This window comes from Rhipicephalus microplus, unplaced genomic scaffold, assembly GCF_043290135.1.
Source record: "Rhipicephalus microplus isolate Deutch F79 unplaced genomic scaffold, USDA_Rmic scaffold_13, whole genome shotgun sequence".
In the NCBI taxonomy this organism is placed as follows: Eukaryota; Metazoa; Arthropoda; class Arachnida; order Ixodida; family Ixodidae; genus Rhipicephalus; species Rhipicephalus microplus.
Window position 1 is genome coordinate 27,607,326 of NW_027464586.1, and position 23,998 is coordinate 27,631,323.

General features: G+C 44.1%; 1 protein-coding gene across 4 annotated transcripts in view; it reads left to right on the forward strand.

The window, feature by feature from the left end:
* The window catches only part of LOC119165924 (ATP-binding cassette sub-family C member 2), a 1,429,043-nt gene that overhangs the window by 371,826 nt on the left and 1,033,219 nt on the right, over positions 1–23,998 (forward strand). For all 4 annotated transcript variants that reach the window (XM_075882663.1, XM_075882666.1, XM_075882665.1 and 1 more), the window contains one exon: positions 8,777–8,933. In XM_075882663.1, coding sequence (XP_075738778.1) covers positions 8,777–8,933 — 157 coding nt within the window. The remainder of the gene's footprint in view (positions 1–8,776; positions 8,934–23,998) is intronic.

A 23,998-nucleotide genomic window follows, 5' to 3' on the forward strand; every position in this document is an offset into this window, starting at 1 on the left:
ATAGGTAGTTTACCCAACAACCTGATAGACCATGAAGGGTCTCATCACACCAGCAGTGCCACGTCAGGCGCCGATCTGCCGGTCATATGTTCGTAGGTGCGCGCCACGCTGCGTTGCCTTGACACATGCGCGTTTGAGCGCACCCAGCGTCCCTCCGTTACGAAGAGGGGCAGACGCGCTGCTGTCTGGATGACGTCGTTGGCGCGAAATGCAGCCTATCGCATTTCGCGCTAGTTACCGCAAAGCTGCACCGACGAACGCTGATCGTGCCAGTCGCACTTGGCGTCAGACTATGAAGTGCTAGCGTTGCTGAGCCCAGCCTGCGTGCCCGTCGACGTAACATTCGAGTATATTATGCTCTCAATATCGCGCTCGCCACCATTTCGCTAGCTTCACATATACCAAATTTGGCGATACAGGGCGTGAATGGATGAGGAAGGTGTCTGACTGGTGCAAACGTAACCATGAGATGCGCGTCATGTAGCAACATAACTACATGCCAAATTCTTGATGCACTCACAGCCATTTTGCTGGCTTCACATATACCAAAGTTGATATCACGTGACGTTAATTGATGACAAAGCGTAATGACACGTACAAACAGGATAATAATGACAAGGAAGTCATGTACGGTATAATTAACCTCCACCTCGTAAAGTTGTGCTGATTTTAAAGTGACATATAAGCCTTCCTCATTTGTGCTTCAGATATCATCGATTCCCACTGTAGGCGGGATCTGCCAAGTTTTCGCTTTCATTTCAACAATAGCATTGGGATTTTCGGCCCGGACAAACAGTCGCCCATATAAGCGCATAATATTGTAGGTTAGTATTACTTCCTCTTTTCGATCGCGATTCTGTTTTGTTCGATTCCAGACCTTTTTTTTTTATGTCAAGTACACTGCGCAAATAGTCTTCACTGATAGAAAAGCCGGAAACATTTAGTTTGGAGCATTCCTTGAAGGCGCTGATTTTGTCGCGCTAATCAATGAGTTTTAGGATGGCAGCTCTGTTTTTGTGGGAAAATTCTTTAGTCATTTTTCAAGTCTGTGTGTTCTCTAGATTCCTTAGATATCCAAAGCCTAGCAAGTCGACAATGATTTTTTTTTACTAGTTAGAAGCAGCGTTTCAGTTTTTCCGTTCGGTTCTTCTTGATTTCCGTACCTAATCCCGTTAGAACGTGATTTTTATTTTCGAATTGGTCGATTGTTTGGTCATGGCTGCAAACTTCTTTTCTCAAGCTTTACTGTTTTTGTGCAAGTGAAGGCTTTTTTTTCAAGTTGTTAGCTTCTTACTTTTCTTGTCAATTACACCTAATTACTACATTACGATACATTTTGCCGCTTTGCTTTCTGGAATAACATCTGCTGTAGCATTTTTTATTAAATATATGTAAGGAGAGGTTGGTGCCAATGCGTGGCGCCGGCTACTCCTCTTCTCTTGCACAAAAGCCAACATCGCACATTCAGTAGCAAACACAAGGCTATACATATGTACATAGCACAACACTTACACAATGAGTTCACGTTTTTCTACACTGAGTGTCCACACAACACAGAAATAAGTCCACACTGCGTAGAACTGTGTCCGCACCATACTGAGTTTGTAAAAACAACAAAACAGAAGAAATCCACACAAGCAATCACGCCAATATTAGTGTTCACACAAAAACGTGAAAGTTCAATAAAACGTCTAAGGTGATCTTGTCGCTTTAATACTGACCTGTTTTCAGAAAGGTTTTTCCAAAAATATTGTAGTGAAGCAGGAAAATACTGTTTTGAAATATACCGCGGTTAACATTTGTTTTTTGTTTAGTACTTTTTAGCTATTTCTGATTCCTCCAGAAAGTGAACGACTGCACGTGCTGCAGTGGCTTGTAGCTTTCCTTTTGGCCATGGACCCAAGATTTTTGCAATTGATCGAGGTCGCTTATCTAAAGAATTGAGGTTTTGAAAAAGGTTCTTTCGAGGTACGTCATGATTTTTACAATGCAGAAGAATATGCTCCACATCTTCTTGAGCTTCTCCACATGAGCAGGTGAGACTGCCAGCTCTCCTTAATCTATACAGGAAAGCCTTCGTGTAGGCCTTACCAAGTCGAAGCCTATGGATGACTGTTTCTACCTATCGGCTAACCTCTAACGGAATATTCAATTCTATACCAGGATCAATGTTATACAACAGAGAGATTTGCGCACCATTTTTGAACCAGGTTTCTTAAGACAGTTGACAGCTCATCTTATTTATTAAAAACGTGAATCGCTCATCGATAGAGGTAGCAGTGATATATTATTTTCTTCATGTGCTGCGCGTGCAATGTGATCAGCTATGTCGTTTCCTGTGATTCCACAGTGGCTTGGCACCCACTAGAACATTATAGTGTGGTTTAAACATTTTGCTATAGCGTACGTCCTCTGTATTTCATATGCGAGCTCACTAGCTTTGTTTCCCAAGATAATTCTTTTAAAAAAAACTAATGAGGACTGTGAGTCACTCATAACTACCCATCGAAGTGGACCTGGCAGTAAACATGTGAAGCGTAAAGCACAGAGTATCGCACAGAGTTCTGCCATTGTGGATGTTATGAAATGACTGAGTTTAAAAGCTTGTCTAGCTTGGTATGCAGGTACAAAGAATGCCGACGTAGAGCTTTGATTCAGACAAGATCCGTCGGTGTACACGTGAATATAGTCTTCATAGTTAGTATAAAGGCGTGTTAAAGTTAATTGCTTTATTACGATTATGGGCAGATTGTTCTTACAATTTATTTCCTGAATCGAAGTTGTAATATCTGGGATAGAGAGTCGCCAAGGTGGGTGGAATGCACATGGAGGCCATATTCGTGCGTAGGCAGTGAACTCTTGAATTCTAGTATATTTTTATGCATTCTTGCAGCTGATCTCTCCTGAATATCTCGGTATAGGGGATGATTACGTGTTGAGTTGCCAACCGAAGATAATGCCGGCAAGTTTCCGTAAATCTCATATCTTGGAAAGTCGGTTGACGAGACTCCGCAATTATTAAACACTGGACGACGCTCGTGGTACACCAAGACGTATACGAAGTCTTCTGGCCAACCATCTTTGAATCCTCTCCACTAAGTTACGTGATATTCCATGTAAAACAGGGGCAGAGTAAGCTATTCTTTGTCGAATTATTGCTGAATGTACACGCAATAAAGAAGAACATGAACTACCCCATCTCACTCCGGTCAGTCGCCGTAATATATTGATTAGGAAGTGGACTTTGTCCTCTAATGATTTTGTCTGTGGTGCCCAAGACAGACGTCTGTCTAAAATAACCCCTAAAAACTTGTGCCGCCACACAAGTTGTAAGCGCTGAGAGTCTATCTGAAGTTTGAATTTCTTAAGGCATTTCCTTGTGAACGGAAGTACACATGTTTTCTCATGGGAAAGAAGCATGCGTCTGCTCTTAAAAAGGCCATTGATAATTGTCAGCCCATCCTGAAGTTTTGCTGAGCTGCTTGAATGCTCGTGTCTGATGCCCAACTGCACAGATCGTCTGCATATATTGAATATTTCAAACTAGTATGTAAGATATGGGATATTTTAGCCATAACGCAATTAAATAAAAGTGGGCTTAGTACGCCACCTTGTGGGACTCCTTGACTAACTTGATGCTCTTTACTTTTACCGTCAGCCGTGTCAATGAAGATTTTCCTGCCTCTTAAAAATTCAGCAATCCATCTTAGTGTTCTACCTACTATTCCCGACTGAATGAAACCGTGTAGTACATGAGCGTGGCTGGTTGTGTCAAATGCTCGCTTTATAATTAAAAATACTGCAACGACGATTCTTCCACAGCTACTCTCATGGTATACATAAGTTACAATGTCTAGAATGGCATCCGTGGTGCATGCGGCGTTTACGAAAGCCTGCCATATTTTCTGGAAGCATCTTCGTACATTCCACCCACAACTGAAGTCTAGCGTCTATCATCTTTTACATAAGTTTGCAAAAACAGCTAGTCAGACTGACAGGATGCAAAGAATCTATGGATAAAGGCGTTTTCCGGGTTTGAGAATCGGGACCACTCTTGCAACTTTTCAGGAGGGTGGAAGGTACTGTGTTGACAAGGTATTATTAAATATCTTCAACAAAGTATATGTGGCCACAGGACCGAAGTTTTTTAATGCTGCATATGTTATCTCATCTGGACCAGCTGCTGTCCTCTGTCGGCACACTGCAAGAGCATTGTTTAATTATTGCCGTGAAAACAGATGATATAGGTCATCATGATGTGTATTGAGAAAAAAACATCAATGCTTTAATATCCCCAATAGACTTAATGTATTCAGGCGTGTGCTCGGCTGCACTAGGTCGTGTATTATGCTCACAAAAGTCGTCCGCAACGGTTGCTTTCGGTACATTCTTCACTAAAGCTAAGGCTCTAAATGGCTGTTGATGTGTTACTGTCCCACTTAAAGAGCGTAGAACTTTCCATAATCTTGACTCGAGTGTAAATGGCATTAGCGAAGTGCAGAATTCCCGCCAGCGCTTTTTTCCTAGTCTATCCAGTTGTCGTCTCATGCGGTCTTGCGTTCTTTGACAGTCGCGGTAATCTTCAAGTAGACCCGTGCGTCTGTATTTTCTTTCAGCTTGCGGCGAACGGCCCTAAGTCTTTCGTATTCAGCGTCTACTCCTACGTAACCTTCAGGAAATTTAACAAACTTGGAACACTGATTTAATTGGTTCTCTATGAGTGAGACTAAGCTGTCAGTGTCAGTAACAGTATCACCTTGATGTGATATGTGATAACGAAATCCTTGCCAGTTAGTTTGCTGAGGCCCTAAATTTAGTAAAGCGTAGTTTTGAATGCTGTATTACGATAGGAAAATGATCACTACCCTTGTTTCAATGTCTGTTCGCCATGACGCCCCAGATGCAATATCATGTGAGCAGAGCGTGAGGTCTAGGCAAGTAGAGTAATTTAAACCACATAGGAACGTCACTGAACCGTCATTTAACAAGCATAATGAACTATCCTGAATTGCTTTTTGTAGGTCCTTTCCGCGACGATTGCAGTACGCACTTCCCCACATGACATTGTGAGCATTGAAATCTCCGCAATATATCACAGCTTTCGTGTACATTCGGAAAAGTGCTGTCCATGCAGAAATCGAGATATTTGTAGAAGGCTCGAGGTAAACGCTGACTACTGTTATATTTACTCGACCAAATCTAACCTCACATGTTACATATTCTGGATAATCCGCTGATGTAGCTTTCAACTGTACTGATGGCAGATCTTTTCTCACACATATCATCGCTCTGGTCAGTCCTGTAGATCTAGAGGACATATACACAATGTAGTTCTATAACCGAAAAGTGATATCTACCCCGGCCTCTGTGATAGATAACACTGGAAAGGAGCTCTAAGCCACAAATTTTCGGAAGTCTGCCCACTTAGGGCGAATACTATTCGAATTCCATTGAAACATCGCGTCATTTTGATAACAATTATCCATGTTTTGCCTCCGCAGTGACTGTTGTGGCTAATTGTAACACTACCTGTTCAAGACTGATTTCAAGAAGGTTGTTAGTCTGTGGGATCTCGGCTAGTATGCCTTTTAAAGCCGATAATAACATTGGTATGACAATGTGAGCTATCCACACAGAGGAGTTTTCTGGTTGCATTACACTTACTGGACGCGATGTGCTAGTGCTTTCTCGGATGTTAACCACGTGGTTACTTTTCTCTTGAGGTCTCTCCTGAGACTCTTGTTGAGCTTGCTGCTGGCTTGTTGATGTCCCCGCACTTTTCCCTTGCTTTCGTTGTCCTCTTGCAGCTTGCGCGTACGTCATTACATGGTCCTGGTGTTTAGGTGCCTGCGGTCGATGAGGCCGTGCTGGGTTCATGGTGTTCATGTTGGGCTCAGGCGCTTCATGCTGTTGCGTGCGACCGTAGATCATGTCGTGTTGATATTGAAAAGAAGCGGCCTTGTTCTGCGGGAATCCAGAGAACGATGCAGCGTGGGGCCCCTTACAATTGGCACACTTAGGTTGTGTTATCGATTTTCAGTCCTTGTGATGGTGGTCTTCGGCGCATATTTTGCAGTGCCTTGTTCCTCGGCAATTTTTTTGACAAATGTCCGAACCTCTGACAATTATAGTAGCGTTTTGCTGGGTCCAGATATTCCTCAAATGGATGGCTTGTAAATCCAAGGAATACTTTCTCTGTAAGAGGTCTGTCATATCTGAATTGTAAAATCCCACTTCTCAGTGGGTGCGATGCTACAGTGCCATCTTCTTGTCGTATGTATCGAGTCTGGCGTCTAGCCGACATCACTCCTGCCTCTCCTAAATATTCTGTAAGTTGTTCTTCGGTGGACTCTAGAGGCACATGTCTAATTTTGCCTACACTTCGCATGTAAGACTCCGGAATGAATGGCTTCACCAGCAAGCCGGCCACCTGCGCACAAGACAACAAGGTTTTGGCTGAACCAAGAGAGCTCACGGTGACTGAGAAACTTCCATCTTTGTTCAGTCGGAAAGAACGCACTTAGTCTTTAGCAAGTACAACAATTTCCGAGGCTACAACGTTTGGTTTTACTTTCCAGAATGTTCTCGTTTCCTGTATTGGTCAAAATACCACAGGAATTCCCTCAAATCTGCTCTTTTAATATGTCATTTGAGTGAAAGTATCTGCTTCCTCATCAGATTCGATATCTTCATCAATAAAGGAGCAGGTCAATGGCCCCTCCTGCATGTTGTCCGTATGCTCTTCCACTCTCACCTTTTTCGCAGAGCTTACTTCGTTCGACATTTCACCGCTATAGCTTTCAATTACTCGGCAAGTAGAGAGTCTTCGGTTAGGTTCAGTATGACCTCCCAGTAACGAACTGAAACTTTAAATAGCATTAGTTTAGAGCATAAGCGGCAAGGCAGCAGTAGCAGGCAGATATTGTTGCTACGGAATGGTTTACCATAATAGTTCCTTACCTGACGACGAACAAAAAAGGGTTGGTGAACTGCATCTTCATGCAGCCGCCTTGCCAACTGCTAAATATACGATGAGTGTTTTGATTTTTAGGGCCGAATGCAAATGTTGTAGGCGATGCGCGTCCTGGTTTCGTTGAAGTACCGCGGGTGGGAACGTCACCGTTGAAGCGCAACGCAGGTACCTAATTTTTACCAGCTCGGTGAAGTGTGACATAAAGCAAATCAGGACAAGGACGCTCTGAGGTAAAAGTTACAACAAGGCGGCAAGTCTTTCGTGCTTAAGTGTTATGGCGTAGTTTTTGTCTCTGTCGCGAAATGATATTTCGCGCTAAAAACGAATTCCTTACTTGCCAACAATTGTTAATGTTTGTTGGGAAAAACTGCAAAGCGTTGATGAACATAAATTACTAGGCGTTACATTTTCTTCGCATCTTATTTGAAATTATTACAGAGAAAATATCTCAAAAAAAGCTCAACGCTATCACAGGCATTTTAGCTACATGTGGGTATCTTCTTCCACTAAACGAAAAACCTAGCACATTTATTAGGCTTCATTTTCTTCCCATTTAGCTTATTGTAGCTTAGTCCGGGAGACTACTGGACAAAAAAATCATTATGAAATATTTTCATTGCAAAAGAAGTTGATTCGGCACATTGACATTATGTTATTTTTTGGATATACAGCAAGCTTTCCTAAACCATAAAATCAATAAAATAGAACATCTAGCTCTAAACATATCGCCTGCTTTATTCTTTTAATTTCTCTCGAACAGCCTTTTATGTTATCTTACGTCTAGTGCATCATTGACACCTGAATAAAAAAACCGCACAAAGTTTACGAAAGGCACCTTTCATCGTAGTTCACTTTGTAGAGCATCACACGAGTATTTAGAAAGTGAAGGGTGTGAATGTTACCGAAAGAAGCTCTACCTTTTCATCCTCTTCACTTTGTTTTTCTATTAGGTTATAATCACAACTATACTGTCAAATGAATTGCCCACACCTTCCCTTACATGAAACCCTGGGTAGCATGCGAAGCAACCATGCATCGACCTAATGGTCCGTGAAGAGCTGCTCTTTATTTATCTCTGCAAAGGTTCATATTTGCGCACAGAGACGCTTTGCGATGCCTTGCCTCCGATACACTCAAATTAATGGTGTCATTCATACTGATGCACTGTGTGTGTGAAACAGAGGGAAAGAAGTGAGCACTTTTATTATGCAGTACCGAGCATTGCCGCTAGCGGTCTCCCCTGGTGCCTGAACACGCGCCGGAGGGGAGTGAGTGCTCTGCCGCAGAGCCATCTAGGGGGCACTTAAAGTTATAGCATGGCTATGATGAGGTAAAAGGGTGAAGGCCCGACCACAAGCTGATTAACTTCTAAAACGTACAATTCCTCTATGCCTTTCTTGACTCAACTGCCTGTTGATTTTATTAGCTGTGTCTGAAAAAACAAGCTCCTTGACGGTTTCCTTCATTTTTCATTAAAATAATATTTCTTAATGCTGAGCAATGTCACAACTGCAACAAACACACGTTTTTATGTTGCCAATGAAGCATATAAAAGAAGAATGAGGCATCGCTTCTCTAGATTACCCACTCAATATGCAACCGATGTGACAGGCAAACCAGCGCGAACTTTCACCCTTAATGCTACTGCTGATAAACCTCCTCAGAATGTCACTCAATTTGAACATTTCCTTATCCACTCCCGGTGTGCGCTTGTAACAACCACTGAGAGTTTGTGGCAAAAGGAATGGCTTCAAAGCAGCAGATGAGTGAGGCAGTTTTTTTTCTTTTGTTTTGCTTTCGCAGGACTTTGATTGCAGGAACATCAAGCATGTCGTGCATGATAGTGCTCTTCGCATCGGCCTGTGTTGCTGAAGGTTCTTTCACCTGCTACACAAACCACCTGGGCCTGCGCTTTTCGGAGCATGTGCAGGTGCTCACCCAGGGCGCAATTTTTCGAAGGGTAATATATCATTGCTTTTGTACATATTTCACGTAATGCGACTGCTATCAGCAAAGGGATCAACTTTGCGACGTAATGCCGCTAGTGGTTGCAAACCGACATTGACTTGAACACACGTGTGGGATGATTAGATTTTTTTCTGTAAAAAATGTTCACTGATCTATTCATCATACATACTGAAATAGCAATCTTGTGTATAAGCTAGTGTGTCACTTAGTTGGAATTATGGGCAGCATCAGAATATGCGCAGAATATAAAGAACGAAAAGCTTACTGTAGTATTATACTACTACATGCAATTTCAATCCCATTATTCGCGCCAGGGATACTTATTTACCAGAAGAAACCCAATTTACGGACAAAATTGGTTTGTGCTGTAAAAGATGCAACTGAGTGTCCTAATTACCATCTGGTGCTTAATACTTGCGCAGTAACAATGCAGAGTGCAGAGACCTGTACCATTTCACCTCTATCATATTGCGACAGCCGCGACAGGCGTCGAACCTACGATTTTCTGATCGTGACCGAGTTCTGTAATTACTGATGCACCACCACGGACAGGGTATTCCGACCCATGCGGTAAGCTGCAGCGATGACTAACCGTGGTCTACCGAGGTTGTGATAATGTAATGAAATAATACGTTATGCTACGCCTCTTCATCCTTGCATTGAAGTTTACTAAAAACGAGTGGCTGTTTTAAATTTATATGTTTTTTATTTATTTGTTTATTTATCATTTATTACACAGCGGACAGCGTCTTTCAGCATTACAGTGGGAGGGGGGAGTAAATACTAGCATAGCCATAATAAAATCAGGTAATTTGTACACATACAGTGGTTACTAGCCATATACACAAAAAAAACGACAGCAAAAATATTTCGTACTAAACACAAAAGCAAATACACCACAGGTGATCACTAGGACTATTGACGATACGTATCCTGCAGAGAGAAAGCAAACACAACAGGGGATATAATGGTGGCTGTGTTTTGAGGCAGCTTATTATACTCACGAATTGTTCGTGGAAAAAAAAGCCATCCTGAAGTAGTGCTTCCTGCTTTTTATGTCCTTGATTTATATAGGCATAATCAATTAGGTTTGATAGGTAACTACCGAATATGCAAATAATAATCCCCACTAATGCCATTGTTACAATGAATACTACTATGGAAGATATTCAACCATAGGTATTGCCTACGTTCCTGCAGATACTCCCATCCAAGGCTTTCCTTTGCAATTGATACTCTAAACTGGTAGAACTAATTGGCACGAACAAAGCTGACAGCTACATTTTGTAATATTCCAATCCTTTCAATTTTCTCCGACTGCCAAGGATCCCAGACGCATCAAGCGTACACAAGGTTTGGTCTAACATTGGTTTTATACAAGAGCTCGATTGTGGCAAGAGGAATTTTTTCGAATTTCTTCTAAGAAAGCCTAGAACACTTGAAGCCTTTCGTGTAGCATACTTGATATGGCGATGCCAGGATAAATCTGCAGTGTAGTATGCACCAAGATTTTCGTGCTCGAACAGTTGTGCCAGTTGTTCTGCATAATAGTGTAACTAAAGTATTACAGCATTTTTTTCTTGAAAAGCACATATAAACAGATTTTTCCACATTTGTGCCCATGCGTCAGGCATTGCACCAGGTGCTAATCAAATTGAAATGTTTTTGTAGCGCAGTGCAATTGTTTACGGTATGAATGACCCTCTATATTACGCAGTCATCTGCGAACATATGAAGGCTAGAGGAAATACCACAACAGATCTCGGTCACGTAGATAAAAAAAGAGCGGCCCCAGAACTGAGCCCACGGCACGCCTGAAGTAATATACACTTTATCGGGCTGCATTTCATACAACACTACCATCTGACGCCGGAAGTTCAAGTATGCTTAGATCCATTCGATAACAGAAAGGTTTATGTTATACCAAGACGGCTTCCAAATTAGTAATGAATGAGAAACTGAATGATAAGCTTTACAGAAATCCAAGTACAAAGAGTCAACTATATACCCGTTGTCTAACGCAGTAGCTAAATCGTGTGGTAATTCAGTCAACTGTGTAACACCAGAAAACCCAGGTCAAAAACCAGGTTGCTGTGGCGACAATATAAAATATTTATTCAAGAGATTCACAATGTTTTTAAAAAGGATATGTTCCATAATTTTACAGCTGTTGCAAGTAAGTGAGATTGGCTGGTAGTTTGACGCAATGTTGCATCGGCCAGACTTGTGCACAGGCACAACGTTAGCAATTTTTCAATCATTCTGCAACACACTTTCACTCAGTGACTTTGAAAAGACAACAAACGAATATATTGATACCGAATGTGCACACATAGAAAATAAAGCAGATTGTAGGCCCTCCAGGCCAGTGCCCTATGAAGCACATAATTTCTCTAACAATTTCTGGATGCCCCGCAGATCAAAAACAAAAACATCCATTTGCTCTCCACTTGCACAGGATTCTGCCAAAATGGCACTGACGTTGGAGTGGCCAGCGAACACACAGCTAAAGTATTGGCTAAGATGCGTAGCGTTTTATATGTCACTATGAAGTAAGTTTCTGTCAAGCTCGAGTGGAGGAATAGACACTGCATCCTTGCCGTACAATTTGAGTAGCTGTCATAGGTTTTTGGACTTCTTTGAATCCTCATTTTAAAAGAACCGAAGAACGTGTTTTGCTCTAGGTTAACCACAATTTTCATCTGATTCATTATTTGCTCAAGTATTTTGCTCAAGTGCAATGATGGTGTTTTTCTGTAAGAAGTGTAAGCGGTTGCTCGTTTTCTGACCAGGCTCCGCACTTCCCCTAGCACATCATGGTTTAGATCTGCTGCGTCGTGGTGTCATTAGCCATGACGACAAATATTGATCTCGTAAACTGAGAAGTTTTTGTTTAAATACATGCCATAATATGTGCGCATTTTTCGTTTCCGGTGAAGTTTCAAAAACAACATAATATGCATAACTTTTGGTATCACTTTTACAGGCTTTGTGATAGCTATGAATTTGTTGTCTAGCGCAACTTGCAACCATTGCATACTGAAAGTTGAACTCGCAGCGAACAACAGCATGATCGCTAATGCCAGGAAGCACAAAAGTAGGCATTACAGCCATGGGGGCGTTCGCTAGCATGAGACCTAATATATTGTTTCCCCGTGTTGACTGTAAGACCATCTGTGTTAAATTATAGGTTCCGCATAGTTCAATATATGTTCTTATTAACTGACTGTGCGGGTCGATGTGGGCCCCTGCTAAGCCCAACTGACTTCACAAAGGTTAAAGTCATCACCTATTTTCACGTATTCGCTTTGACAGTTTTAACCGCATGAATTATTTTATGCAAAAAATTAGCTGTACTGCTTTGTGGACGAGAAATTAAACATGGAGAGACAGTTTTACTGTTTGAAAGTCTAATCAAAGTCCCGACAGCCTCACTGTAGCTAACTTTTATTCGCAGTACCCTAGAGTCAATCACTTCATCTATTTGTATAAAGACTCCATCTCCACGACAGCTACGATCCCTTCGATAAGAAATATAATTTCCAAGAAAGATTTTCGAATCACTATTGGTTTCATCCAACCAAGATTCCATTCCCAGCGCTACAGATGACTGAGTCATGTCTGGAAGAGCAGCAAACTCGGCCGTTTCATCGCTACTACTCCGGCAGTTCACAATCAACACTGAAAGCAGAGCCCTATTTCTCGACCGTAGTCAGTTTCCTTTTAGGGAACTATCGAAGGAAACACTGTTTCGCAGTGTAGGCGAAGCAATCAGTATGAAAGTTCCCCCCAGAATGCAGCTTCAAACAAATATCGCCTCTCTAGAGAGAGAAGTATTTTTCGGGCTCTCTGTGTGGAGTAAGCGGAGAGGGCACAGTGTGCGTATACGAACTGTCTCCTATCATATGTCGAGATTACCTTTGCACCTGATCTCGTGACCGCGCTCTTGAGATCAAAGTTCACAGACGCTGCTCAAGAGACGCACCCCTCCCCTCCCCAAATGGGGCACCTTCACGCTGCTTTGCCGAACGAAGCGTGCGTGGGGCGTTTCCTCTCCGCTGGACGAGCCAGGCACCGTGGTCCTTGCATGCAGGGCAATATTTTTGCACGTGTTCTTTGGGTGACGAGGGTGACGCGCTTGCTTAACCTCTGCTTTGTTCGTCCCCAAGCCTCGGGCTATTAGAGCATGTGTTGCGCGGGGTGGTGCTATTTGTTTAGGCTTTATGCGAATCCCTACAACAATGGCGACAGCATAACCTGCCGAAACTGTCCTTATATTTGGCATCGCGATAATAATTCTCTGTATGTTAGTTCTGTATTACGGCCAGGAATCGACTAAAATGTGATGATGCTGTGCCAGGCTAATAGATTGAATTTTGACTGGGTGTCTATGTGACCCGCCCTATCACAGCGCACGCACGACTCAAGCATGAATACTTAGCTTCATCTAGCAGGTAAAGAGTGCCATCACTAGCACCTAGCTGTTTTCACGATCCTCAGCGTGCCGTAATTAGACGTGCATACGAAGCACAATGCATTGGACAATGGTGGATAGTTTTTTTTTGTCACTCAATAGGGCGTCGACTTAGCACGTGCCACTCTACTACGAGCCTCTTTTAAAACTTCCCTATGTGTGGTGAAGCAATTATTGCATAGGTCCAGCGGCCATGCCACATGATAATTGCACTTTTATTAAGTTTCAGAGGTTTCTAATCTTGCATGTAACTATTCTGATTACAGCACGCAATGGGAAAAGATAGTCCAGAGTATTTAACCCCTAGTACTGCTCGTGAATTTAGCAGCGGTGTGTGCAAGCAATCATGAAAAGTTCTTAGTGGACTTCAGAGTTTTTACTTGCCAAAAGATGAAGGCAAGCCACAGTGGGTGGTTCTTGGTAATTCTACCGCTAAGGTTCAGCGGAATATTTAGAGGGTCTTGTAAGCGAATACTACAATCAATGGTAGCCTCATCTACCCGACCTCTCGATGACTGGGCGTTCTGGCTTAGCTCCTTCCACAATTGACAATTAGGATGTGTTTAAATGTATTTCGGATATTGCGGTTAACTTTGATGGCAAAAACTTCGCATAATTTTGGGGGCGCAGATTCGGAGACCTCGTATAGTATATCTTTATTACCATCACAGAATGGCTCCAGTACTATCTCTATAGACACAAACTTTTTGAAAAACACCCTGCTTTAACAAATCTTTGTTACGCTGACTTGGTAGTGAAGACTGCAGTGAGTCCAAAATCTAAAATATTCCACCTAAATATCCAGCGAGAGCGATTTGTCATGTTCTCCATGACACACCGTCACTTTCGGTATGCGTTCATGCGCCAAATGTGATTAATCGTTCATACCAACCCACGTGCAGCAACAGCAGTAGACGTCGGTATTATTAACGCAAGATTGTTAAGAGCTTGTATTCGGTGGTGGCGTCGGAAGCGTTGTCAAGGAATGATATAGTTTGCTGAAAAGAATTGCACAATAACAAAATATACAGTGGAACAGGAACCGAACCCACGCATTCCGCTTTACTGTCAGGTATTACACTGCATACTTATGCCAGTGTTTGAAAGCGTCGCCGCATTAAATCGCATTCAACTTACATGTCGCGGCAACGCCGAATGAGATAGCCGTTGTGGTTTTCCCTTATCTGCTAGCACCGATCACCAAGAATTATCAGGTAAAAGTTTGCCAAGTAAATTGTCGCAAAAGAGCTCTACACACCAGGAAATTTGAGTGGAGTGGATAGGTTTTAATATCTTTATCAGCTTTCTTGTGCTTGTGCTCAGTTCGCATTACGTAATAGCGCAGCCGCTTCGCTGTGCCGTAAAATTTTACGCATTGTAATTGGTGAGCATCGTAAATAACACAATGTTTTTCATGCTTATGGTTTATAGTGCGTTTAGGGTATTCACAGAAGTTTTTTTAACTGAAAGCGCTGTTTTCAAGGGCACTCTTTTTAATCAAGAAGCTTAGCTAGGTGGCAAATATTCATTATAAAAGACATGGAATGCAAACATAGAAAGCAAGCAACTGTGGTGTCCCACCCTCTTCATGCCCTTGTTTGCAGAAACTCCATTTTTAAATACAGCATATTGACAAACCACATACGTTTAGTCCCCCTTTGCAAGTACAACAGTTGTAGCTCGCAAAGGTCTATTCTTAAAAAACAAAGGCAACCACCAGTCTAGTGACTGATATCGTTGATCTTTGTTTTTGAATAGGTCATCAACTATGTTTGGTGAATAATTTTGGTGATTGAGTACAGAGTCTGATTGTTCTGTCCTCTTTTGAGGAAATAGTTATTGGAGAACCAAATGTAGAAACAGGAGGTTGGATAATACCGCCATCCAGCATTTCTTGCCGCTCCTTTTTCAGTCATTTCTTTTTATCTCTGGACAGGCTATAAGAAACTATGCGGACAACGCTTTTGTCACTAAGTTCGAAAGTGAAGACCTGAGATTTCATTGCCGGTTTGCCCATGCATGCAAGTTCTGGTAATTCAATTTATTGTCTTCCGGGTCGAAACTATTCTTGTTTTGTCAGACGCCTGAAAGGAATCTTCTTCTCCGACGTTTTCCTCAACCATTAGCCTGCCATTTCAATTGACATTAGCAAGAAAGATCTTCACTTCTCGACGCTACAAAAGAAAACGATAGCTGACGTCAGAGAAAACCAATACGTTAGTTGTAATTGTTTGACCTTCAAATTCGTTGTTTCGGGATTGCACGTGCAATAGTCTTACAGCATACAGGTAACCGCCATCCACTTGACTTTTCTTGATGATAGAGACAGCAGCCCTACTCTCAACAAAGGCCTGCATTTCAGCGTCGTCTACTTTAGTAGAGGCATGAAGTGAGGTTGATGAGAGCTAGTAAACTATTTCGGTGCAGGTTTGTGCTTGGAGCTTGTCATCGCACATAAATAGCTCACGTTGAAGCTCTGTATCGTGTACCACTGAAAATTCCTCCCTCTTCATCAAGCGTTTGTTCACCGCCTCACTGTTCTCGCGAAGAGGATGACGTTAATAAAGTGTGTATATATCGCAAAAAATCATCAAACATTCTCGGATCACTGCATGATTTGTATTTCACGGCAGATGTCGGCTGAAAAACCTTTCGTTACCGAAGCTAACACATCAGTTGACGGAATATTTGGTTCTGCAGAATGCAGCAGGTGACGCTTGTAGAGACAGTACTCCAGCAAAGAGCCAGACGTGTATGTAAAGCATAGTGCCACATACTATCTTTTCCAGCATTGCTTCGCTAAGTCGCACAAAAGTTGCTCTTCCACCTTTCCAAAAACGTTTGTGCTCTGACCATAAGTTACAAGTCATGAGGCACTTCCTCGCGATGACACCCAAATAACGACGCATGTTCGCAATCTTCGTGTCACCACGTTTCCACACAACTTTTTCGCATGCATACTCAAAAAATCACATCCACTGGTCTGCATTTTTGACTCTCCTTAAAAAGCTCTGGTTCTACATTCTACGGCGGCTTTTCTTGGAAAAGCGACTTCATCAACGTTCCGAATATTTCAGTTTGTTGCCTCATATTCTACTTTTGTCGCTCAATACCAGTCAAAACGACGCTCACCTCCTAGAAAGCTGTTTCTCGCTTGAAGGTGCCATGGCGAATAGGTTCCAAAATACGTTCACTGAGTGTCTGGACCTGCAGACTCGCCTTCCTTGACTCTATTTTTACAAGGGCTTGACAGCTCATCGAAGCTTCTTCCAGTACCTTGTCCATCAGCCCAGTCGAGCTAACTTCACGAGAAATGTCAGTCGCTAGCTCATCGTGCACTTGGTTGGTTGGTTGGTTCCTCAACACCTTGGCGCAACCCACCTAGGGGTAGGCCATGATTGGGACGGTGCCTCGCATTTTAAATTAAGTTACTTCTTGAAAGGAGGGTTGGAATATTCAGGTAATTTAGGCAATAATTTAAAATGTTGAATTTCTCAAGAAACAAACAAAAACCTTGAAGAGAAAATATAATAAACACACAAATAGGAAACATAAATATACATAAAACAACTGAATTTATTTCTGTTCAGCAATCTATCATTTTAGATTCTTGTAACAAATTCGTACCAGCGGTAAAAAGCTCCTGTGTCTGGAACCAAACGCGACTGCAACAAATGAAAGAATCACCGGAAGTGTCAAGTTTAAGTCCAACTTTCTCAGGGGTTCATTTAGTAGATGTTTCCTTTGACTTTTGAACTTTTGGCCTGGCAAAAAGAAGTGCTCCAAAGATTCCCTCCCATAACAATAAAGGCACAAAGGTGAGTGTGCAGACCCGACCTGTGAAGGTAAAAGTTCCATGGAGGGACTCGACAACGCAGCATTGTAATTACTATTTCGTCCTTTTTTGATGAACACCACTTCTTCTTCCAAGGGAACTTTAGCTGTGGAAAGTATAATAAAAACAAAGGAGATTTTTAAAAGTTAATGGGCATTGTGCGTTTTTCAAAGCGTGCTGATATGATATATTCCGAGTAGGCAAATAGATAAAAGAGTAGAATCAAGGGAAGATACAGCTAGTGCATCTGCATGCTTATTAGGTACCATGTGAACACTAGAAGCTCCGATGACTGTTTGTTGATAAAGAAGGTAACCCACATCTTCGCTTCTTACAAGCTGACGGCTGCACCAAAGTGTAACGCTCTGGCTATGAACTTACACATTAAACAGAGATAATCTACGATAGACGGGTTTCATCCTTGTCCTTTCTTGGCGCCTAGAAAATCTTGGCTGATACCTATTAGAGGGATTGGCCACACTGTACCTTATATTGTAAGTTTTTTGTTAGCGCTTTCTAAAAAGAGAGAAATTAGATCTATCTTTTTATTTTAACTTGTATTAGCTTGTCTTGTCGCCTAGAAGATCTTGGCTTATTCCCACAAGATTATTGGCAACACTGTACCTTATAACGAAACTTTTTGTGCAACGCTTGTTAAAAAAGAAAGAAATTAGACAGGAACAATAATAATGTTCCTAAAAAAAACGTGAGAAAGTGCAGAACAATTTGATAAACCAGAACATATAAAACAAATTAGCAACAGTGAAGAAGAGAGACAAAGAATTGGATACATCTGGCATAATTACCAGCAGCGTATTCTTCCGGTTGCGTGAATGATCTTAAGTAGCGCTGACAGAATAGCACTGTGGCCCGCACCTAACTGACTTGCTCCAAACGATAAAAGAGCGGATGCAATAGCTGGCAATTTGAGCATACGAATCGGTCTTTCAAGAATTATTCAGCGCAGTGAGGCGAAGCGGCAGCATGTGAGAAGAAAGTGATCTATTGTTTCCAGTTCATTGCAAAGTGCACGTATGTTAGTTATTGAAAATCCTGATTTGTGGAGATTGAAATCAAACAGAGGAACTCTACAGGAAAGCTTGTGAGGGTAACCTCACATTGACGGGAAAGGCATTTTGTGGTGTTCCATGGTAACTTCTAGAGCCGAATTTCTTAAGATTGTAGGAGCAATGTTTCGTAGATTTTTATTATTAACAGGCGTTTGAATTGTTCGGCAGTAATGAAAGGAAACTGTGAAGCTTCTAGTACCACCGGGAAATTCAAAGATGCAGAAGCGAGCGAATCAGCAATCTCTTTAGGCACAATTTCAGCATGCCTGGGGACCCAAATAAACTGAACTTCTGTTAGGATACGCGGTACGAGAGACCAAAGTATCTCCAAAAGAGGAGACTGCTTTGTGGACGTTGGATGTGTACAAACAGACAAAGCGTCCGAAATAATAATTGCTTTTTATTGGCGAGAAGTTAGTTTTCGAAGAGCCAATCTAATAGCCAGGAATTTTGCGGAATAAATAGGTGTAAATTCCGGCAGTTTGAGCGCAAATGACCAATTTAGCTGATGAGAAAAAAAACTTACAAGAGCCTTCTGAAGATTTTGATGCCTCCGTTTAAATCACTACGTAATTGGGAAAATGACTGAGATGCTCTTGAAAGAGGTCCTCCAAAACTAAATTTGGAAGTAACGTCGCATTTGTTAGTAAAATGTCGTCGAAAATTAAGTCAACGCCGCGCCGCGGTGGTATAGTGGCTAAGGTAATCGGCTGCTAACCCGGAGGTCGCGGGTTCGAATCCCGGCTGTGGCGGCTGCATTTCTGATGGAGGTGGAAATGTTGTAGGCCCATGTGCTCAGATTTGGGTGCACGTTAAAGAACCCCAGTTGGTCGATATTTCCGGAGCCCTCCACTACGGCATCTCTCATCATCAAATGGTGGTTTTGAGACGTTAGACCCCACAAATCGATCAATCAATCAAAATTAAGTCAACTGGCACCTAGCATAGGGCTTGGGGTGTTAAATGCTGGAAGGAAGCGTGAAGATTTGATAACAGAGACTCGACGAAAATGAATTGGGGTCTTTGATAACGACACCAAGGGCACTTAAACAAAGAAACTGGATATTTCATGCAAACTGCTTGTGAACAGGAGAGGGGCGCATCGTAGTGTTTTAAAAATGCTTGCACGGTAAGCTGTGAAAATGGAGCATCAAGTGGAATGATTAGAGCTTGTAAATAAAGCACGCTTTTCGCGACACAGCTAGGTAGCCCTAGACAAAACCGCAGGGCTTGCCTTTCTAGCGACATAAGAGGTCTTAATTTGTACTCAGCACTTCCAGAAAACTAAACGCAACCAAACTGCAGAATTGGGCGTACGTAAAGTTTGTATATTGTCACGGGGTCGTGACGTGGCCGAAGACAGGAAACTTTGTGTTGGGATTTAACTGTTTATTTGGGCGAACCTGTGCCCGGTAAAGGGAAAGTCTAATTACAGCAGCAGTCTTGCACAGATAGCAGTCTCGGACTGATAGCAGCGAACGCAGAGTCGGCCTTCGATCAGCAACTGACAAGCGGCGAAGCGCGTTGGCATTTATACTCTTGCCATCGAATGTTCTAGCGTTATCGCTGGCGGTGGCGTAGGTTCAAGAACAATCTGTACCGTTCGCACAGTGGGCGTGATCTTATCGAAATGATCTACTACAGTCCGGAACCTTCTCGAAAAATGCAGGCGCGGTTTGCGCTGAGAATTGTATGGTGCTTTGGGACGATAACAAAAACTTGAGAAATGGAACGTGGCATTGCCCCCCTCTGAAAAAAAAGGCATCGTCCCGATGCTTTAACTAAAGATTAAAGTACAATAATAATGCAAGAAAGTACAATGAATAAATTACGATACAACAATAATACAAAAAAACTGGTTCAGTTTGTTAACGCGCATGAAACGGCTTGAGGCGCGCGACATGGACGACTTCAGGTCGTGATCGGCGTCTTTGAGAGTTCGTGATGCCGTCGGGAGCAACCTCGTAATCAAGTGGGCCGAGACGTCGAACCACCCTGTACGGTCCGAAGTACCGTCGCAGAAGCTTTTCACTTAGTCCACGTCGGCGTATCGGCGTCCACACCCAAACACGTTCACCGGGCTGGTATTCCACGAAGCGTCGTCGAAGGTTGTAACGGTGGCTGTCGGTCGTCTGTTGATTCTTGATACGGAGACGCGCAAGTAGTCGGGCTTCTTCGGCGAGTTGAAGGTACTCGCTCAAATCGAGGTTTTCTTCGTCAGTGACGTTGGGTAACAAGGCATCGAGCGTCTTTTCCGGGCTCTTTCCGTAGACCAATTTGTATGGAGATATCTGCGTCGTCTCCTGCACCGCCATGTTGTATGCGAAGGTCACATACGAAAGAATGGCGTCCCACGTCTTGTGTTCTACATCGACGTACATTGACAGCATGTCGGCGATCGTCTTGTTAAGCCGGTCGGTGAGGCTGTTGGTCTGTGGGTGGTACGCTGTCGTCCGGCGGTGGTTTCTTTGGCTGTATACCAAGATCACTTGAGTTAAGTCGGCAGTGAATGCCGTTCCTCTGTCGGTGATAAGGACCTCCGGGGCGCCGTGACGTAGGACGATATTTTCGACGAAGAACTTAGCTACCTCAGATGCACTGCCTTTTGGCAAGGCTTTTCTCTCGTCGTAGCGGGTGAGGTAGTCGGTAGCTACCACGATCCACTTGTTTCCGAAAGCCGACGCCGGGAACGGCCCCAGCAGGTCCATACCAATCTGCTGGAAAGGTCGGCAAGGTGGATCAATTGGCTGCAGAAGTCCCGCTGGCCTTGTCGGCGGTGTCTTGCGTCGCTGACAGTCCCGGCATGTTCTCACATAACGAGTGACGTCGGTGGTAAGACGTGGCCAGTAGTACCTTTCTTGTATCCTCGCGAGCGTGCGAGAAACACCGAGGTGCCCTGCCGTCGGAACGTCGTGCAGGGCCTGCAGGTGTTCTGGTCGCAGAGCTAAAGGCACCACGAGGAGGTACTTAGCTCGAAGCGGTGAATAGTTTTTCTTTTGTAGAAGACCGTTTCGTAAAAAGAACGACGCAAGTGCGTGCTTGAATACCTTCGGGACTTCGGCGGTCCTGCCTTCGAGGTATTCTATTAGGGCCTTGAGTTCCGGGTCGGCCCTCTGTCGTTCAGCGAAGTCGTCGGTAGTTATCGTTCCTAAGAAGTAGTCGTCATCCGGGTCGTCGGGTAGCGGTTGGTCGACAGGCGCACGAGAGAGACAGTCGGCGTCGGAGTGTTTTTTGCCGGACTTGTAAATGACAGTAATTTCATATTCTTGAAGTCTCAGGCTCCATTGTGCGAGGCGACCTGAAGGGTCCTTCAAGGTGGCTAGCCAACACAATGCGTGGTGGTCGCTCACAACTTTGAAGGGTCTGCCGTAGAGGTAGGGGCGAAATTTCGACGTAGCCCAGATATGGCGAGGCACTCCTTTTCTGTTGTGGAATAATTTGCTTCTGCTTTGGATAGCGATCGGCTGGCGTAACTAATAACCCTTTCAAGTCCGTCAGCCCTCTGCACAAGAATGGCGCCAAGACCTACGCTGCTTGCGTCAGTATGTATTTCTGTCTCGGCGAATTTGTCGAAATGGGCAAGTAACGGAGGCGTCTGGAGGCGATGATTAAGCTCCTGGAAAGCGTGTTCCTGCGGCGTTTCCCACTTAAACTCCACGTCGGCCTTGGTAAGGTTAGTGAGAGGATCGCCGATGCGGGCGAAGTTTTTCACGAACGGCCTATAATAGGCACACAGGCCCAGAAATTGGCGCACGGCTTTCTTGTCAGTGGGCGGCGGGAAGTCGGTGATGGCGGCTGTTTTCCGTGGATCGGGACGAACTCCAGACTTGCTGATAACGTGCCCCAGAAACAAGAGCTCCTCATACGCAAATCTGCACTTTTCTGGCTTTAGTGTGAGTCCGGAAGTCTTGATGGCTTGAAGTACAGCTTCAAGGTGCCGAAGATGCTCGTCGAAACTCGATGAAAACACGAACACGTCGTACAAGTAAACAAGGCAAGTCTGCCACTTTAATCCTGCCAGTACTGTATCCATAACGCGTGGAAAAGTTGCAGGCGCTGAGCAAAGGCCGAAGGGCATCACCTTAAACTCGAAGAGGCCGTCCGGTGTTATAAACGCCGTCTTCTCTTGGTCTCTTTCATCGACTTCGATTTGCCAATAGCCAGTCTTGAGGTCCATCGACGAAAGGTACTTGGCGTTACGGAGCCGATCAAGTGCGTCGTCTATTCGTGGGAGAGGACACACGTCCTTTCTTGTGATTTTTTTCAAGCGGCGATAATCGACGCTGAACGGAAGTGCGACGGGGCGGCGTTTTGGCGTGGACGGGGAGGAGCGTTGTGGCGCACTGCATCGGCGTAGCTCATAGTTTCTGGCTCGGGCAGCGGTGCGTGGGGAATTTGAAGCGATTGCCGGACTTCTTCTCGCACAATGTCCGCGATCGAATCCACTTGAGGCTGCGCCGAAGGCAACAGTTTGCGCAGCTCTTCCCGCACGATCGCTCGGATCGTTTCACGCAGATCGTCGGAGTCACTGGCTTGAGCAGCAGCGCATTCTGGAGTCAGGCGACGAATATACTGTCTGGTGCGCATGTCCAGAGTTTTTTCGATGGTGGTCGCCTCGGATACAATTCTTGGGCGGTGTTCGGTGGATTCCTCATTAGTCACGCGAAGAGCTCCTGTTTGACCCCTTGCATGAGGAAACGAACTTTCTTTTCCTCAGGCATGTCTGGGTCAGCGTGACGGAATAGGCGGGTCATCTCCTCTGTGAATATTCCAACCTTTTCGTTTGGTAGCTGAACCCGAGTCACGAGTTGAGCAGCGGCCCTCTCTTTGCGAGCGACGCTCGCGAACGTTTGCAGAAATGCGCCGCGGAAGACATCCCACGTTCGGAGCGTGGACTCCCGATTCTCTAGCCAGGTCCTTGCGTTGTCTTCCAGGTAGAAGTACACACAACGGAGTTTTTCTTCGTTGTCCCAGTGGTTGAGTGCGGCCACGCGGTCGTATGTTTCTAGCCAGGTTTCCGGGTCTTCAAACGATGAGCCATGGAATGTTGGTGGTTCGCTGGGTTGATGAATGACGATCGCGGGCTGGGACGCTATGGTTGTCATTGTCGCTGCAGCCGACGTCATGGTGTTGGTCTTCCGCGCCTTGTCTTGTAGAAGGCCGTACTCCGGTGGGAGACCTTGCTGTGGGCGGCTTGTTCGCTGCTCTTGGTTGGCGTCGGTGTCTTCTCCGCGACGGGGGCTGGGTTCACGGCTTCACGGGGGCATCCGGTACATGAACGAAGCAGCACCTGCACCAGATGTCACGGGGTCGTGACGTGGCCGAAGACAGAAAAGTTCGTGTTGGGATTTAACTGTTTATTTGGGCGAACCTGTGCCCGGTAAAGGGAAAGTCTAATTACAGCAGCAGTCTTGCACAGATAGCAGTCTCGGACTGATAGCGGCGAACGCAGCGTCGGCCTTCGATCAACAACTGACAAGCGGCGAAGCGCGTCGGCATTTATACCCTTGCCGTCGAATGTTCTAGCGTTATCGCTGGTGGTGGCGTACGTTCCAGAACAATCTGTACCGTTCGCACAGTGGGCGTGGTCTTACCGAAATGATCTACTACAGTCCGGAACCTTCTCGAAAACTGCAGGCGCGGTTTGCGCTAAGAATCGTGTGGTGTTTTGTGACGAT